The 18,263-nt window shown below is 52.8% G+C and overlaps 1 protein-coding gene across 1 annotated transcript in view; it reads right to left on the bottom strand.

Moving 5' to 3' along the window:
* Window positions 1–18,263, bottom strand: part of LNX1 (ligand of numb-protein X 1) — a 74,188-nt gene that overhangs the window by 12,592 nt on the left and 43,333 nt on the right. Inside the window, exons 4-8 of the mRNA XM_004590874.2 lie at window positions 17,746–17,948; window positions 15,194–15,580; window positions 4,989–5,120; window positions 2,907–3,084; window positions 1,434–1,668 (exon numbers count right to left, since the gene is read on the bottom strand). Coding sequence (XP_004590931.2) covers window positions 1,434–1,668; window positions 2,907–3,084; window positions 4,989–5,120; window positions 15,194–15,580; window positions 17,746–17,948 — 1,135 coding nt within the window. The remainder of the gene's footprint in view (window positions 1–1,433; window positions 1,669–2,906; window positions 3,085–4,988; window positions 5,121–15,193; window positions 15,581–17,745; window positions 17,949–18,263) is intronic.

The raw sequence follows: 18,263 nt of genomic DNA, 5'->3' as shown, positions 1-18,263 counted from the left end.
CCATTTAGGGAGTGAACCAGATGGAAGATCTCTCTCTCCTCTCTCTAGAACTCTGCCTTTCAAATAAAATATTTTTAATTGATCCTGTTTCAGGAGTTTTAAATATATATACATATATATTTTAAATTTATCAACTAGTAAAGTTGCAAAAAGCAATCTGGGTCAGTTTGTATTTGAAGCAGGGAATCGAAGAGGCAGAAGGAAGAAGGGAGGTTGGAGGGGGAGGAAGAAAAACTGAGAAAACCTTAGATTCTTACTTCTGTTCGTGGAGTTCTTTGCCAGTGTATTCTCTCTTTAAATATTTATTTTTATTTGAAAGGCAGACTTACAGAGAGAAGGAGAGACAGAGAGGAAGATCTTCCATCTGCTGCATAAGTCCCCAAATGTCCCCAATGGCTGGAGCTGATCCAATCAAAAACTAGGAGCCGGGAGCCTCCTCCAGGTCTCCCACATGAGTACAGGGTGCCAATGTTTTAGGCCATCCTTGACTGCTTTCCCAGGCCACAAGCAGAGAGGTATATGGGAAGTGGGGCAGCCGGGGCAAGAACTGGCGCCCATATGGGATGCCAGTGTTTGATGCGGGAGTATTAGCTAGTTGAACCATCACACTGGTCCTGCAAGTATATTTAGTGATAGAAGAGTCTTCAAAAAATTCATAGAAAATACATGAAAACTAGACATGAAGCTCCATTTTGTTTGCAAGAGTAAACTTGCCTTTTATCCCACATGTTCATGACTCTTCTAAAGTGCCTGTGTTCAATGTCTCAGTCATGCATGGTGCACTAAGGGAGCCTTTCGCCAGCTGTCATGTATGTCCCAACACTGGGGAACAAGCAGACATCTCTGCAGGGGCTGTTAGTGGGGCATGTCCCTAGGGGCTGTTAGCAGGGCCGACGCCCAGACTCCTTGCCATGACTGTGCGTGGCAGAGCAACAGTTCCCCAAAGGCTCTAGTTAATGTTGCAATGAAATGGCGAGCAGGCAGTGGGCACGGACGACCCGAGCAGTGTCCCCCAACTGTTGATGCTACAGTGCAGCTGGGGCCATTCGGGTAGCAGAGGGAGAGCTCCAGGGTGCCCCCTCCAGCTCTGGGCACATCCCCAGGGCTGCCACTGGCCCTCAGATCCTCCTCTTGGACAGGTGCGCTCAGCCCCTGGGTGCGCAAACACAAGCTGCTGTGTTTGGTCCCCTGGGCTTCTTGTTTCATGAACAACCTGCACATCTGTAGCCGGCAGGCCTGAGGACTCCTGGGGGCGAAGTTCATGGGTGTCCCCACCTGCACTTGTTCCTAGTTATGAACAGGAACCAGAACCAAGACTGGAGCTCGTCAAGATGTTAGCACCCTGATTGGCTCAGACCAGCAGTGTGAAAGAGCAGCGGAAGCAATGAGCTTCCTGGCCCACCCCAACCAGCATGCCACGCCCGGGCACTCACCTCGGCAGTTCCAGCCACATGACCCAGGATGGAGCCCAGTCACCAGATGGGGCTGCCTCGTCAGGGCCACAGTCCAGGGCCTCCCAGCTGCTGCCCAGGTCTCCCTGGGGCTCAGGATTGGTGACTTCCAAGACCTTCAGGACCACCGAGGAGGCCGTGCTTTTCAGCAGGGCCACAGCCTCGCTGCGGCTGACCTCAGTGAGCTCCGTGCCATTCACATTCAACAGGATGTCACCTAAGGGCCAGAAGCAGAAGCCACCATGATGTGAGAGTGTGCTGGGCTCCTGAGCCACCCGAGCTGACAGATAGTACTTCTCAAAATACTTACTCATAATGCTTCAGTGTGTGTAACAGATCCAGCTGTCACTGTGACATCAGTAGCCCTTATAGGCACCGGTGCCATCCGGCTCCCTGCTAGTGTGCCTGGGAGGGCAGTGGAGGATGGCCCAAGGGCCCAGGCACCTGTACCCACATGGGAGACCCTGATGGAGTTCCTGGCTCCTGGCTTTGCCCTGTCCCAGCCCTGGCCACTGTGGATATTTTGGGAGTGAACCAGTGAATGGAAGACCTCTCTCTGCCTCTCTGTATGACTCTTGTCTTAGAAATAGACAAAATCTTTTTAAAAAATATTTATTCATTTTTATTGGAAAGGCAGATTTAACAGAAAAGGAGATGTAGAGAGAAAGATCTTCCATGCACTGGTTCACTCCCCAAGTGGCTACAATGGCTGGAGCTGAGTTGCTCCGAAGCCAGGAGCTTCTTCCAGGTCTCCCATGCGCGTACAGGGTCCCAAGGCTTTGGGCCGTTCTTGACTGCTTTCCCAGGCCACAAGCAGGGAGCTGGATGGTAAGCGGAATATTTAGGATATGAATTGGTGCCCATGTGGGATCCCAGAGTGTGCAAGGCAAGAATTTAGACACTGAGCCATCACACAAAGCCCAAATAGATAAATAAAAAAACCACGCATATATGTAGAGACAAAATGGGTTATTGTCTTCCCTTCACTCAAAGCAACCAGAATACGGGTGATTAAAGCACTCAGATACTTTTCACCAATGGGATCTAGAATGGCAATTTCCCTTAATGTTCACTGAATTCATACCTTCCATCTGACCCATCAGATGGAATAATCCCTGAATTAGTCTCATCACAGAATCAATCCAGCAGAGAACCACTTGGAAGAGGTGGTGCTACCTTATTTATGCCATTCAATCAAGGTAACTTCATCCTAACCATTGCAGTCCTCTACTCATTCCTGGGTTGTTCAGAGGTTCCAGCCGTACTGGTAGACAAATTGGCTCGCATGGACCCACATGGACAGTAGCCACTGTGCTCAGTCAATGGTAACAAATGTCCTGGCAGACCACTTTCATATTCTCTCATTAGTTCTGGCACTGGTCACCTAACCCAGCCACCCACTCATTCCTCCCAGTGCTCTGCCAACCCAAGGCCTCAGTTGCCTGCCTTGTTCACCTGTTTTTATTCTTCCGTCTCTGCTTAGGACTCCTCCAGGCTCAACACTGATGACATAGATGGGCAAGTCCCATTCCCTGTGTGATGCTCCACCTGCCACCGTCATGCCGAGGGACTCGTTGGGGTCTTTGTGGACGCTGATCACCTTCTCACGGCAAGTGGCTACAGGATAGGGGGGCTGAAGGCATAGAGAAACATGGTGTGTGTAATCACTGGTTGGCTTGCATCCATTCATGCAAAGATCACCTAAGCTGTACAAGTTATGCGAGTCGAAGACACATGAGGTTGGTGCTTGGGAGTAGAGACAGACACAGGTGAGGCCCCTCCCTCTGGCTCACAGCATCACCAGGACTGTCAGCTTTCGCCACTAGAGAGACCTGTGTGTGCAAGGGAAGTTCCCGGCTCTCAGCCTCAGATCACTTCAGTTCCAGCCATTGTGGCCATCTGGGGAATGAACCAGTAGATAGAAGACCTTCTCTTTCTGCCTGTCCTCCTTTCTGTTAAATATGCCTTTTAAATAATAATAAATAAATCTTAAAAAAAAATAACAGAAACAGCAGACTCAGCTCTGCACAGGACAATGAAGGCATTATGGCTTCCCACTCTGCCAGCTGGGCTGTGGGCTTCCAGGAACCAGACACAGGATGAGATGGTGGAAAAGATGGGATCAGAGTGTCTCGTTCTTTCCATAAGTGAAAATAACAGCAAAACCACTGTGGTGCAGGTTTGTGGATCTTTAGGAGTCTTGCTTTATTTTATTTATCTTTTGCTTCAGAGGTTGACAGACAGATTGGCTGAGAGGAATCTTTCAGCTGCTGGTTCACTCCCCAGATGTCTACACCATCTGGAGTAGGGCCAGGCCAAGGCCAGATCTCCCAGTGAGGTGGTAGAGACCCAAGGACTGGCACCTGCCACCTCCCAGGATGAACATTACCAGAAAGCCAGATCGCATAGGGCAAGAGGCACTGGGACTTAGACCACGTGGGCATGCCAAGTGGTGAGTTGGCTGCTGCTCCAAATGCCTGCCCCAGGGGAATGGCTCAGATGGTAATATATTCTAGTTAATTCAACTGAAATTAATTAGAGAAAAATTTAATTAGTTCTGTAAGTTGGAAAGCCAGTCTCCTGCCAATAACTGCTGTCAATGTAACATAACCTGCTCCTGGTATTATTCGTGAGGGAGAGGTCTGAGCTGCACAGCATGTCTGCAGGACGCTCTGGGTCTGCCCACATGGCCTCTTGTCAGCAAGCTGGGCTGTGTGGCTGCAGGGGCAGGCCTGGCTGCAGGACAGGGCTGTGGTGGCACGGAAGCCAGGAGTCCCAGATGGGAACCACAGACATTTCCACAAGCACAATGGTGGGGAAGCTCGTCTACCTCCGTGGCTCCAGACCTCTGCTCAGCAGCCCCTGCACCACGGCATGGCCTCCTGAGTGAGAAGAGGGCACTGCCTTCTCTTGCCGTGGATGCAGGAATGAAGGATTCTTAGATCTCTTCAAAGGTTGTGGTCCCCCAGAATCCCCCAGGCCACCGGCTGAGCTCAGGCTGGGCCAAGTTTCCTGGCCCAGAGGGCGGCTCCACCCACAGTGGCATCGGCTGAATGCACAGTGTTTGTAGGCGTTTCTGGATGTGAATGCCTAATGCCCGACCTGGGCTCTGGGGTTCTCCTTGGTCACCAACATCCCTAATGCTACCTATGCTTCCATACTTGTCTGCAAACATGAGCCCATTACAAACGCCGAGAGGGTTGGGGTTCAGAATCTCCCACAGGGATGTTCGGAAAACCAGGTGAACCTCTTGCTTTGTTTCATTGAGTCCTCACACAGAATGACTCTGGGTGAATCACGTGACATCTATTTGGCTTTCAGGGGATGGTGGGTCCCATGGGAGGTCCTGCTTGGACGGGAGACATCTGCTGCCTCACCGTGGCTCAGAGGCAGAGCCCGCACTCGAAGTATTTTGTGATCTGAATGGTGTGCTACGAGTGACAAAGTCCAGAGATAACACTTGCAAATGTTCAAGCACCTAGGCTTGCCAGGAAATCGCTCCATACAGGAGCGGCGGCTGCACCTGGCTGGCCTTACCTTGTGAGCACTGGTCCTGTCGCTCGGTCCTGGGCCCCGAACGGTGCCACTCCAGCTGGCCTCCTGGCCGGTATTGGGGCTCTGCTGCCGCCCCTGGCGGGACACCGTGAGCTGGACACGCCTTTCGCTGGCCTGGGTGAGAATACATGAGTATTAGCCACCCTTGGGCTTCCATACACACAGCCTCCTGCTCCCGGGGCACACCAAGTACGTCCTGAGCTGTAGCCCCCTTTTAAGAGCGAAATACAATATCTCAGTATTTTTTTTTTTTTGTAATGCAGTTGTGTTGCAATTTAGCCAAAGCGTAAGGGTTCTGTTGCTTCATCCTGCAGGCAGTGACCATTTCTGCCAGGACAGCCTGGAGCAGGTGTGGCACCGCTGCCAAGCTCTGGGGAAGACCTTGTCTGCTACACTGGCCTGTCTTGTATCAAGGGCTTCACTGCACATGACCCAGACCTGCAGGGCTTCCCAGACCAAGCTGGGCACACAGCTCAGACTGGGCAAGGGTAGCAGAGGGCTTAGTGGCAGTAACTACGCACAGCTGCAGGAACTGGAATCGGCCATGCGATAGCCTCAGACTCCAGACCCTGCAAGAAATACCTGGTGAAGTCAAGTGTGAGCCCTCTGCCTGTGCTTTGGCCACTACTCATTCTGGTGACTGGTGCTCCCCCCCCCCGCCAGGTTCAGTGACATTGGCACAGGGCATGGGGGTACAGGAAATGTATATGCATTGCTTTCTAGAAGGGCGCATGCCATACACTGGTTCACGGCTTGGCATCCTGCCATGGTCAGGCTCACATGCCTACAGGGACCAGCAGGGCAGGGAGAGTAGCCCTGAGGCCCAGAGATGAGGCAGTCAGGGCTCACTGCTGGCCCAGGTTGAAGAAGTAGTCACAGTGGATGAGTGAGGCCTGGCTAGACCGCGGGTGCTCATGCCTGCCTCCTTCAGGCACAGGCCTGGTTATTGCCATCTGGAGAAGCCAGGCCAGGCCCGCAGGGCCCCAGGAGTCTCTGCTTCTCTCCACAGATGCAGACAGCAGATCTTTATGCTATGGTCTGAAGGCCCACATCTGCCCCAGAACTTAGAGCTTGTGATCCAAACCTCCAAATGGCGGCATTGGGAAACAGAATGCCTGAGTCACAAAGGCACAGCTCCTGGCATGGGGCACCTGCTAAACCTCTTCGATGTGTGAGGATTGGGCGATGGCATCACCTCTGAGATACTGGGTCCTCCTCAGACACCAGCTCTGCTGGCCACTGGGGCTGGCCATTCATGATGGCCACTGGGACCAGCCACCACCAGTCAGGGCATTTTGCTATAGCAACTGAAATGGCCCAAGACACAGGCCACCTGCGCCTGCCTTCCTGCAGCCCGGGAACCAATTCCACCTCTCGGGAACCAGGACCATGCTTGCAAAACCACAGGCCACTCAGCATTCTGTCCCCATGGCTAACAGGTGACATGGGGACACTGCACATCTGGGGCTGTAAGCCCCATTCTCCCAGAGCTTTCCCAGCTTCTGGGACAGTCCAAGGAGGTGGCGTGAGGGACACAGAACACAGGAGGGGGTGGGGCAGGGGTTCCAGAGGAGCAGCAGTAACTACAGCTGAGGAAACAGAACGCAGCAGCGTCTGGGAGGGAACGAGAGAGCCTCAACCAGCACGTGGCATCAGCCCTGATCAGCCTGGCTCCCGCTCTGTGCACTGAGTGTTCATTGTCTTCCCTTTGAAACTGGACTCACAATTGCCCATCATATTTCTATGCTGGGCCTAATCCGAGGCTGGAGAAAGGCAGCCCAGGCCAACGCCCTCACAGGGATTTGTCTAGTGTTGTCAAGCGGTTGAGAGGGAAGGACTTGTATGGGGTGTCCCACACTGTGAGCACAACCTTGCTTGGTGCTCAGCCTGCAAATGGCTTTTCCCTCCCAGCTCCACTGTGGCTCATGCTGCCAGGGTACAGCCCATATCAGCAACTTTATGCCCCAAGAGGGGACTCCAAAGAGTTTCCAGAAAAATTGAAGAGGTTGTTGATTTCGGTGCCCATTTTTTTTGTTTTGTTTTGCTTTGGAAATCTGAGTGTAATTTTTCCTGCACACCTGAATTTTCTTGGAATGTTTTGATAATCCGCTAATAATGCATGAATTTCAAAATCTTTTTGCACCCAGACCAACTTCTCTTCATTCCACTTTCCACGAGCCTTTTTTGAAGTCCTTTATCTATGTGCGTGTTAAATAAAATGCCTGGTAAACCATATCCAATCTACACGGCTTCACCCTTAGGGTTAGCTTTCTAACACTGCACCTTACAGGCCATTGCCTCTCCTGGCAACGACCAGGTCATTATGATCAACACGGGCAGCCGGGCCTCAGGCCTGCATGGGTCCAAGAGGCAGACCATGTGCAGGTCCCTCAGGGCACCAGGAATCCATGCTCGATTGGTGGTTCCCTGTGGCGCACGGGCGAGAGCTGCAGAGGGACTGGACTTCCGGGCTGCTGTCTCAGCCGCTCTCACCTTAGCAGGCCACCCACTCACATCACAGGTGCCCATCACCAACTTTTTTTTTAAAGTGTCCCTACTGCATTTCTCCATAGATTTCCTTTTCCAAGGGATCTCGGACTGAGCTGGTCTGGCTTCCAGCAATATTGAATATAGGTTGAACAGCAGGCACTTTCTCCACTGCTGGGGTTTCCTCTCTCAGCAGCTGCTCAAGACCATTCTCAATTCACCCATCTTGGCTCACCAAGCCTGGGAGAGCAGCAGAGTGCAAGAAAGTTATACACGCACAGAAGATGTCAGATACCATCGGACACAGCTTTTTGATTTCCCTGCACAATCCTGGCCGGGGACCACTCAGCTGATGCTTCAGTGCCCCTGAGGCAGCGCAGGCTGTGTTAGGGAGGCACTAATTGGCTGGTCTGTCACTTGCCAGTTGCTTGCCTGGCCCCTGGTCCTGTTCATGCACGCTCTGCCAGCTAGCTCTGAGTCACTTGCCATGCGACAGTCCTAGCAGAAGGTGACTCTCAGCACCCTCCTGGGGCTCTGTCCTTTCCAGATCAGTCACTCCTGCTTCCCCCACGCTGAAAGGCTGGCAAGTCATGCGAAAGGATCTTGGGGACTTGCAACTCGCTCGAATGGAGCTATGTTAGCATGTGTATGAACTGAACCTGAAAGATGAGTTCCAATCCGTCCAGCACAGAGCGAAGAGGGCCTCTTGGCCTGTGGACCAGCTGTACCCAGGGCCTCACGGGCAGCCTTCGCTGTTGCACCCGCTCTGTTGGGGTCCTCACTGGCCATTGCTGCAAACATGGGGGGACTGGTCCCATGTATTTGAAGCCAGCAGTTCTATGGATCTCTGTCCTCATGATTCTCTATCAACTGAAAGACGGGGTGCTGAGGAGGTGCCTCTTGCTCAGGACATTCTGGGACTGACCCCTGGAGCACAGCCCAACTCGGAGGCTGTGGCGTGGCTTACACGGCAACTGCAGGCATGGGAACCAAAGCACATGCCTGGACAAGACCAGAGTTATTAGTCACTCCTGCTGATATGGCAAGGCCCTTGACCTCAGCCACCCTTCCCATCCATCCAAGTGCTGCTGGGGGAAAAACATTCCATCTCCTCACAAGAAATCAGGGGTTCCAAGTACAATTCCAGAAGGAGCTAATGACTCCTTGTGATCGACACACCTATACCAAGGTGCTGGGAGGAAGCCATCCTGGCGTGCATCAGGCTGTTCACCATTGAAACATCAACTCCCAGTGTGCAGGCGTGTTCCAAGAGGAATTCACGAGTCTCGTGTCAGGCGGGAGCTGCTTCGGCGAGCCAAGGAAGGCATGAGGAGGCAATGAATGTGAGCTGGGCTCTGGCAGGTGTAGAAAGCGAAAGTTGGGCAGCACGGTGGTTTCTTTCTCCCTCTTGATTGCTTGTTTCCTGTTCACCCTTGCATTCCCACAGGCACAGGAAATCCAGGGCCACAACAGAGGGTGAATTACACAGGGTTGTAGGAAGTGTCAGGCACAAGGTCACAATAAGAATGTAAGGCTTGAGTCCCAGAATCCGCTGCCGCCTGGCTCAGTCCAGCCACCCAACTGCACTGCTGCCGACCGCCTTCCTTTAGTCCGTCCGGAGGCTGCTCTGGGAATTTACTCTGCTCAGTGGGCCACAAATAGGTGCGCGGGTTGGAGGAAGGAGGAGAAAGTTTCCTCTTTCTCCCACCCCGGTCCTGGCAGTCTGAGACTATGGGGGACCTGCACCCTTCCAAGACCCCAGGTTGAAGGAAAGAAGTGCCTGTGTGTATCACTTTTGCTGCAAGGATGGCATTTGGTCAAACTTTGCTTTAAATCCTTGTCAAACAGACTGTTACGAATGATGTCACTGCGGTTCTAATCCTGCAGGTGACTGTCCACCAGTGAAACTGGCAGTTCTTCACTTGATTACTGTTTATAGCTGTTGCCAAATGAGGATTTTTTTTAAACTTTATTTTTTGAGCTTGTTTTTTAGTGGAGCATTAGGCCTTTTTCACTAAATTGAGCACATTATTTCAAAAATTTTTTAAAAGATGGGAAAGAAGCAAGGGACTCTGGGAGACTGGGCCCTGACTCTGTTAGCGTCAGTCTTCAAGGCACATGGCTTCAAATTTCCACAAGGACATAAAGTTATGGAGTTCATGAAATGAAACTGCTGGATTCAGACAGCAAAATCTGACAGTGGCAGGGGAAATAAAGTGTGCATACATCACACACCCTGCTTTGAGAAGGCTGTATGCTCTACCGAGTCACACGGAACATTTCATGCAGACAAGGCGGAGCCCCATGTAGAAATCATTTGGACTTTGAGACTGTTTGTTCCAGGATGGCTTTTCCCCACCAAACTCTCCTGTATGTATAACACGTGTTACAACCCGTGGTAAGATGCTTTAAGTGCTGGGTGCCTGACGAACCACGCTGACCTATAACACACAGGACCTTCTCAAGGCCTCTCTTCTGGGGATGCTCCCTGGCTCCAATCACCATGAGTCTTCCAACATGTGTCAGAGCTCACGAGCCAGACTCACGAATTCAGAACCAACGCAAGTAACATGAGCGATCCAATGTTTGCTGCGAGTAACATGAGTAATCCCATATTTACTTTCTGGCTCTGCCTAAAGGTCTGCCAGACGCTTTCCAAAAGTTTGAAGAGTCTCATGAAATAGCTTCTCAATTACTCCTTCTTTGAGGGAACAAAACTTGCGTGCCTGTCGGTATGAAGGCAGCCCGTGTTACGGCCACCTCCACAAAGAACTGGAAAGTTTTTAGCTTCTGCACCGAATCTGGGGATGGATTGGGAACAGAGCTGTGGTGGGATGGGGCACTGGGAGGAAGCTTGGGATGGAAAACCACAGCGCTTTCTTCATGGTGTAGCTGCCTCCGTGGGGCCTCCTCCCACTACAGAGCCCCGCAGAGCCCCGTGTGGGTCACAGGACGCCCAGGGTTAGCCATGCCACCCTAGCCCCTTTCTCCCTGGCCCTACCCTACTCTTACTCTCCTATTTTAGGTCTGCAAGTTCCAAAAAGTTGTTTGAATAACAGTGATTCCAGCCACAGGGTACAATCAGCTCAAGTGGCTGACACTGGAGAAAGCTGCTTGCTAAGTCACAGGCGCCTGGCTCTTCTCAGGCCAGGCAGGAAAAAAACAGGCTGTTCGTGGTACCTGGGACAGGACACGATCAATGGCTGTGTGGTCTGGGAATGTCTTTGTGAGGCTGATGTGATTCATGGAGTCGACACGTAAGGGCAATACAGCCAAGGATTGGTTGGAAATCTGAGTCTCAATATTTAAAGATGTTCAACTCCCCTCCCCCAGCCTGGTGTGTGCTGCGAACAGTGCATACATTAAATCCATTCTGCAGAAACAGCCAGAGCTTGCTTAGTTGAGCTTTTCCAACACTCTTTTGTTTTTTGTTTTTTTTGCATTTCTTTTCCAAGTAGTTCTGCCCAAGCGCTTTGCTTTGTTTTGTTTTTAAAGTTTTTCCTGCTTGTAAAGCTCATGGGCTTTATTTAGCAAGCAGAAGAATCTTTCAGGAAGTTCCACTCTTAGGCAAGATTTTATTTCATAAATTAACTTTCTCAGGGAATTCTCTTTTTGCTCCTCTGTTATTAATCTACAAACGTTGATGCCATATGTTACCGAGATTTTTCCACATGACATGAGCAAGGGAGTTTTTTCTGGCGCCTGTTTTAAAAGATACTTGGCTAAATGCTTGTGCACCATGTTGAGTTACTGATGAACCTGCAGGTGGCGCTAACAATGTGGAAAACATATGGCCAAGCACCTAAAATGTCCGTTTTTTTTTTTTTTTAAAGAGGAAAAACAAAACAAAGCAAAACAAAACCCAAAACACTAAAAATGCAATTTCTTCTGAGCCAGAAAAATCTTGGAATTTTCCTTTTGCATGCATACATATCCTCTTGTGGTTTTTTTTTTCTGTTTTGCCCTAACACCACCTCCCACATGCTGCCCAGACTGTACTGGCCATCGGAAGCAGGAGTGTGCCCCAAGCACTCAACAAACAGCAGCTATGTCTTGGTCATCATCAGACCTTAGGCCTTCTGCTTGACCAACACTCACTGAGCAAATTCATGGTTATCAAAAAACCAAAACTGGAGTAGTGTCTGTCTTGGGGACAAACAGCATGGCAAGTGGATGTGGCATTGGTTCTTTGGCAGATGGTCTGACGACCAGTCTCTGTGGTTTGCACGCATGGGTCATGAATATTTACAGGGTTGTCATCTCACCCCATGGATCCATTCTACAAATATTTATAAAGAATGCGTAAGTTGGGCCCGGCGGCGTGGTCTAGCGGCTAAAGTCCTCGCCTTGAAAGCCCCGGGATCCCATATGGGCGCCGGTTCTAATCCCGGCAGCTCCACTTCCCATCCAGCTCCCTGCTTGTGGCCTGGGAAAGCAGTCGAGGACGGCCCAAAGCTTTGGGACCCTGCACCCGCGTGGGAGACCTGGAAGAGGTTCCTGGTCCCGGCATCGGTTTGGCGTGTACCGGCCCGTTGCGGCTCACTTGGGGAGTGAAACATCGGATGGAAGATCTTCCTCTCTGTCTCTCCTCCTCTCTGTATATCCGGCTTTTCAGTAATAATAAAATCTTAAAAAAAAAAAAAAAAAGAATGCGTAAGTTCTGCGTAGCTGGGTTGGCAGGCATGGATCTCAGTGTTGGGACGGAGTGACTGGCTGTGCTCTGCTGCACCAGCTCACGGGGCACTGAGGAGACCACGCGGCAGAAGACAGAGCAGCTCTGAAGATACACGTGTCCTATGGGGAGACACGTATGTGGCGTGGGTGGGGGATTCTCCCATTGGGCGGCAAGACATTGTCCCCAATGAAAAGGAGTTCTTGAAATGCTTCTGAAGCAGCAAGAAGGTAACAAGATTCATGGGACAGGGCGCAGCACAGCGTAGTGATGAGTTTGGAGGGAGGTCCTACCCACGGCCACAGTGTGTATGTAGCTCTATAGGCCACATGAAGGACTTGAATTTACATCTAAGCATGTTTGGGGCCTAAGCTTGGAAACCAGGGGCCCAGGGAACAAGCTCCTGTCTTCGTCCAGGCCAAAGTTGATGATGGCCTGACTGATGGGATCTGTGGAGGTGGTATAAAGTGGATTGGCAGGGCTGGCATGGTGGCACATCAGGCTAATCCTCTACCTCTGTTGCTGGCATCCCATATGGGCACTAGTTTATATCCTGGCTGCTCCACTTCCCATCAAGCTCCCTGCTTATGGCCTGGAAAAGCAACATGGAATGTTTCAAATGCTTGGTGCCTTTTACCCTCATGTAAGACCCAGAAGAAGTTCCTGACTTTAGATTGGCCCTACTTTGCCTATTATGGCCATTTGAGGTATGAACCAATGGATGGAAATCTCTCTTGGTCTCTTCCTGCCTCTTGACTTTCAAGCAAAAATAAATAAATCTTTAAAACAACAAGTGGATTGGCAAAGGGATGCAGAGACAGGAATGATTCCTTTCAACCCAAGGAGCTGGCGGTGCTAATCTCTAGAGACTGGGAGAGAGAGAGGGGAGGGCAGGTAGGGTGAGGGTTGCATGGGAGGACTTGGGGATTAGTGCGCTGGGACACATGGCCACAGAAGGGGGTGGGGCGAGCACACAGGGTGGGGGGTGGACGACAGGGAGCCCAGGCAGGGAATGTCACCTGTTGCTGAGCTCAGCTCTGCAGGGCTCAGGCACAGGGGCCACCAGGGGGGCTGAGCCCCCAGCCTGTGTGCCCCAGGACTTCCTAAGTGAGCACATACCCAGTGGTGACTCCTGGACAGACACTGAGATGGGCAGGGGACTCCATTTGATCCTTCCACCCTGGAACTTGAGCAGGCCTGGAGCAGCTGCTGCCGAGACGTGCCACCTCCTTTGCCCCCTTCTCCCCCCCACCACTGCCCAATCCTGAAGCGTGATGCCCAAGGCGCCACTAGGGAGCTAGCACACCATGCTGGCAGGTGAGCTTTTAAAGACACTTTTCCCAGGGCCTCGAGAGATCCTTCTGGAGGGATCTTCTAGCAGATCATGCCCAAGGTGCCACTAGGGAGCTAGCACACCATGCTGACAGGTGAGCTTTTAAAGACACTTTTCCCAGGGCCTCGAGAGATCCTTCTGGAGGGATCTTCTAGCAGATCATGCCACTTCCTTTCCTAAACCCATCTGCCCAGAGTCCAGGGCCTTGAAGCAGCGTGCACCCTCTCTGCAGCCCCTCTTTCCTGCCGTGTTTCTTGCTGCTTGTCTCTGGGTGCACTGCATGCTCCACAGAGTGCTCGTGTTCCTATCAGGCAAGAGTGTGTTCACGTGGCATGTCTTCAAATAACCCTTGCTGCTTTGTCTACCTGCAGAACTTCAGCTCAAGCCTCCAAACTCAGGTCAGGGTTTTCCTTTTCTGGGAAGACTCCCTAGGCCTCTCTAAGCGACAACCTCTGCAGGAGCTCCAGCACCCCTGTGCAGAAGCGCTCCCCCCACAGTGCTATCACAGCTTGTGGCGGCCCAACAGGAACCATCCATCAACCCGCTGCTCCAACCTCCAGCTGGTGGGCTCTCTGGGAGAGCAGTGCACGCGGTCGCCATCTCTTCTGTTCTGGGCACCTGACCGAGGGCCAGGTTGGCAGGGGAAACTTCTGGCATACACATAATGCATGAAGGAAGGGAAGTGCGGAGCAGAGTCTAACTCTCTGACAACAGTCCTGGCTACCTGCCAATGTCACCAAGATTATGGGACCGATGTTCCTGACATTGACAATGGCAGAGAAGGGAAGATGAGGGAGGTGTGGGGTGCAGGAGGCAGGGGGGATGGAGCAAAGGTGGGTGTAGCTGTAAAGCAGGGACTTCTCTGGGTCAGATCAGCAGCCCTCTTGGGTTCAGTCCCGTGGAGCCACTAGATGTCACCACCAGGAAACCAAGGGACTGGGCACGGGAGTGCTCTGTATCAGGTCTTGTAACTACAGGAGGATTTCAAAGAAAGTCTTATTCAACAAAACAGGAAAGGCATTCCATGTTAGGGCTTGCTGATGTCACTCAGGTCGGAAGGTGAATCGGGCTGAATGGTTGAAAGACCTTTGGGGGCCTGGCATGGTGGCCTAGCGGCTAAAGTCCTCGCCTTGAACGCGCTGGGATCCCATATGGGTGCTGGTTCTAATCCCGGTAGCTCCACTTCCCATCCTGCTCCCTGCTTGTGGCCTGGGAAAGCAGTCGAGGACAGCCCAAGACCTTTGGGAACTCTGCTGCCCAAGAGATTGACACAAAAGGCTGTGTGGCCCTCTCGGTGGGGGTGTGCACTCAGGTTTGGCACGTGTGTCAGCTGGACTTGGCCACAGGGAATCACCTGAACCAACACTGGCCCCAGCAGCCAGGAGGATGCCTGGTATGGTTTGTCTTGGGACGGCACACAGCCGGCTGTCTTGAATGTGTGTCACATGTGTCTGAGTGAACTCTGGGCTTGTGTCCTTCTAGGGCCAGGCCAGCACAGGTCTCCTGGACCACTGAGGAATGACACAAGGTCTGCGACCCAGAGCCTGCTGTCACCCTGAGTAAACTTACTGGGCTTGCCTTGCAAGTAAGCTTGCAAGGGTGTTTGCAAGGGGTCACTGTGGGTGGCGTGTGGTGGCACTGGGAGGTGCAGAGTGCTGGGCATACCTGCTGCACCAGTGTGTAGGGTGCACGCACCTGAATGAGATGAGCTGCGCTCTCTGGACTGCCGTGGTGAAGGTCATGTCCATTGACGGCCAGGATACGGTCGTTCTCCCGCAACTGCCCATGGCGGTGGGCCAGGCCTCCGTCCAGCACGTTGAAGACAAACACCCCAGGCTCGTCCACCTTGCGCACCAGCTTGATCCCCAATGGCTCATCGGGGCTGCTCTTGGTGAGGATCACTTGGAAGCTGTCATCGTCATGGTCATCCCCCGTGGCTCCGCGCGTGTCCGGGGCTGGGCTGTGGCTCCTGGCCCGGAACTTCTGCTCACGCAGCACGGTCAGTCGCAGCACCTGGCAGGGCCGGCGCAGGAGGCGCACGGCGTAGTTGTGGGGCACATTGCTGATGTCCATGCCGTTGACCTGTGGGGGCGAGTGATGGCGTGGTCAGCTCTGCCAGCCACAGCCCTTCCTACAGGCCGCTCCATCCTGTCACCTTGCTCTGTGCCTAAACAACCCTGTCTCCCCGCCTTCCCACCCTGACATTCACTCTTTCTCCTGCTCTTGTTTTACAGAGGCAGAAGGGGAGGAGGGAAGCAAAAGTAGGAAAGGCCAAGAAAGAGAAGGGCGCATGTCCACTGAGCTCAGTCTGATGATGACATTAAAATGCTGCCCCACTCCCCCCGGTCTGAGTGCCTGACCATTGGCTCTCCAAAACCCTGCAACTGAGTTTGCACTCCTGAGTTCTACTGCTGTGTGTCCGTGTGTGTGTATGTGTAAGAGAATGTGCATGTCTGTTAGAGTGTTATGTATGTGTGCACATATATGTGCAAGCATGAATGTGTAGCTATGTGGACAAGAGGTATGTGCCTCCGTGTGTGTGTGCAGGTGGCTGTGATGTAGTGAGATGTATGTGGGAGACAGAACTGTGTGCACATGTGAGCAAGAGGGGAGTACGTGAGGTGTTTGCAAGAGGTGAGAGAGAGAGAACGAAGTTTGTGTGCAAGGACATTTGTGTCCCCAACAAAAAGACCAGCACCCGCACACTGTAAAACCAACCATTCATTGTCGAAGGAGCCACAGGTCCCTGGCTGCCGGCTCATATGTTCAGCATGTTAATTAGACCCCCTGAAGCCGGGCCCTTGTCCTTGACCACGAAGGATGTCCCGGCTGCCTGTAGCAGGCTTCCTGACTTTAATTACTCCAGCAGCACAGGCCCAGCCTGAATCCTTGCCGCGTGGCCGGTGAAGGAGGGAGGACTGGCAAGGGCAAGGCTCCCTCCCTCCTCCCAGCACAGGGAGCACAGCTTCCCCAGAGGCAGCAGTGCCCTGGCACAGCCTGGCACAGCCCCAGCAGCTGTTTCGCCTACACGCACTAGTTGAGGACCAAACGGATGAGAATGAGCTGTTACGCAATGGTCCTGGGAAGCCCAGCACCCTCTGGTTGCAGGAGGCCATCCTGACATTGTAGCTCAGTGCAGGGTAAGGCAGCACCTCGGCATGACGGCCTGGAGCTATCTCTCCCCTCCTGCTGTCAGTGTGTGTAAGCTCTGTGAGAACGACACCTGCTCTTCAGCAACCTGGATGGGCCAGGATGGCACGACTACCTCATGTGCTACACTCGACAGCCATGTTGGCATCTTCCTTTTTGGAAAATTCCTCCCTCACTGCCCTCCTGTTAGGCAAGGCCCACCCTCAGGCACTCTGCTCCTCCCTCCCCCGCCCCCCAGGTCTCAGCAATGAGCTAAACCACTCTGTCCTCCTGGGTCTCCACTCAACCACAAGGAATCCAGCACAGGGCAGCAGGGGACCAGCGAGCATACAGTTCCCTGTAACTCTGCTCTGGTTTTATGACATTGTCCGTCAGTGCTCCTGGGAGGAGGAGGAGAGGAAGAGCAGGAACAGACAGAGCAAGAGGAAGCAGAGGATGGGCTGTGGGGATGGAAAGAGCTGGAAGGGGGAAGAATGTGCATGTCTGCATGCAAAGAGAAGGAGCAGACAGCTCAAGACAAACCCATGTGTGCAATCCCGACTATGGCCGGGAGGCAGAGGGACTAGACTCACTCACTAGGTTTGCTCATTCGTTCATCTCTCCACTGTCCTGCTCAGTCTTCCTTCATGCATCTGTTCACCCCCTCTCTCTTCCCTCTGACTCATCCATCCATCCATCCTCCCCTCTTCTCTCTGTCCTGTCCACCTGTCTGTCCATCTATCCTCCCCTCCTTTGCATCCATCCACCTGTTTTCATCTTCCCTCTCCCCTCCCTCCCTCCATTCCAGCCATGTGTCCAACCATCCATTCATCCATCTTTGCTTCTCCCCTTTGTCTCATCTATCACCTATCCATTCTTCCTTCTCTTCCTTCCCTCCCCTCCCCTCCCTCTCTCTCTCCCTCCCTCCCTTCCTCCCTCTCTTCCTCCCTCTCTTCCTCCCTCTCTTCCTCCCTCCCTCCCTTCCCTCTTCCCTCCCTTATGTCCCCCCACCTGTTTCCATCCATTCTCCTTTCTCCCCTCCCTTCCTTCCGTTTGTCCCCTGCGCACCCAGTCCCAGGCTCTGCTGGGCTCTCCCAGTGGCCCTCACATGGCCGCACCTTCAGGATGATGTCCCCCGGCAGGAGCCGGCTGTCCCTGGCGATCACGCCGTCACGGTAGATGTGCTGGATGACTATGTGCGCCAGCGGGGTCTCCGCGCCTCCCACAAGCCTCATGGACAGGCTCTCGCTGGGGTGGGTGCGGGTGATCTTGATGCTGGTCACTTCCCCGTCTGGAATCAGGTGGTATAGCCTTGGAAAGACTGCAATACACACAGGCGGTTGAATTCACCCTGCAGTGACATCCCCACAGCTCCCCTTCCCGCCAGGGCAGGTTATGCATCGCTGCTTGTGGACACGTCCCCGCTGCCTGTGCGTCAGGGCTAGCTTCTCTGCCTGCTGGGCTTTCCATACTGGATGGAACCCAGTGCTTTCCCTGCAAGGTCTGCTAGAAATGATCCCTTCTGCTTAAACTCGACCCAAGCCCTCTCCCTTGTTCTCACTAACTGTTGCACATCCTGTTTCATTGCTCTCCAAGGCACCCCACAGACCCTACTATCCTCGAGGGCACCTTCTGG

The sequence above is a fragment of the Ochotona princeps genome, chromosome 7 (genome assembly GCF_030435755.1).
Source record: "Ochotona princeps isolate mOchPri1 chromosome 7, mOchPri1.hap1, whole genome shotgun sequence".
NCBI lineage: Eukaryota > Metazoa > Chordata > Mammalia > Lagomorpha > Ochotonidae > Ochotona > Ochotona princeps.
This window is presented reverse-complemented; position numbering and strand designations above follow the sequence as displayed.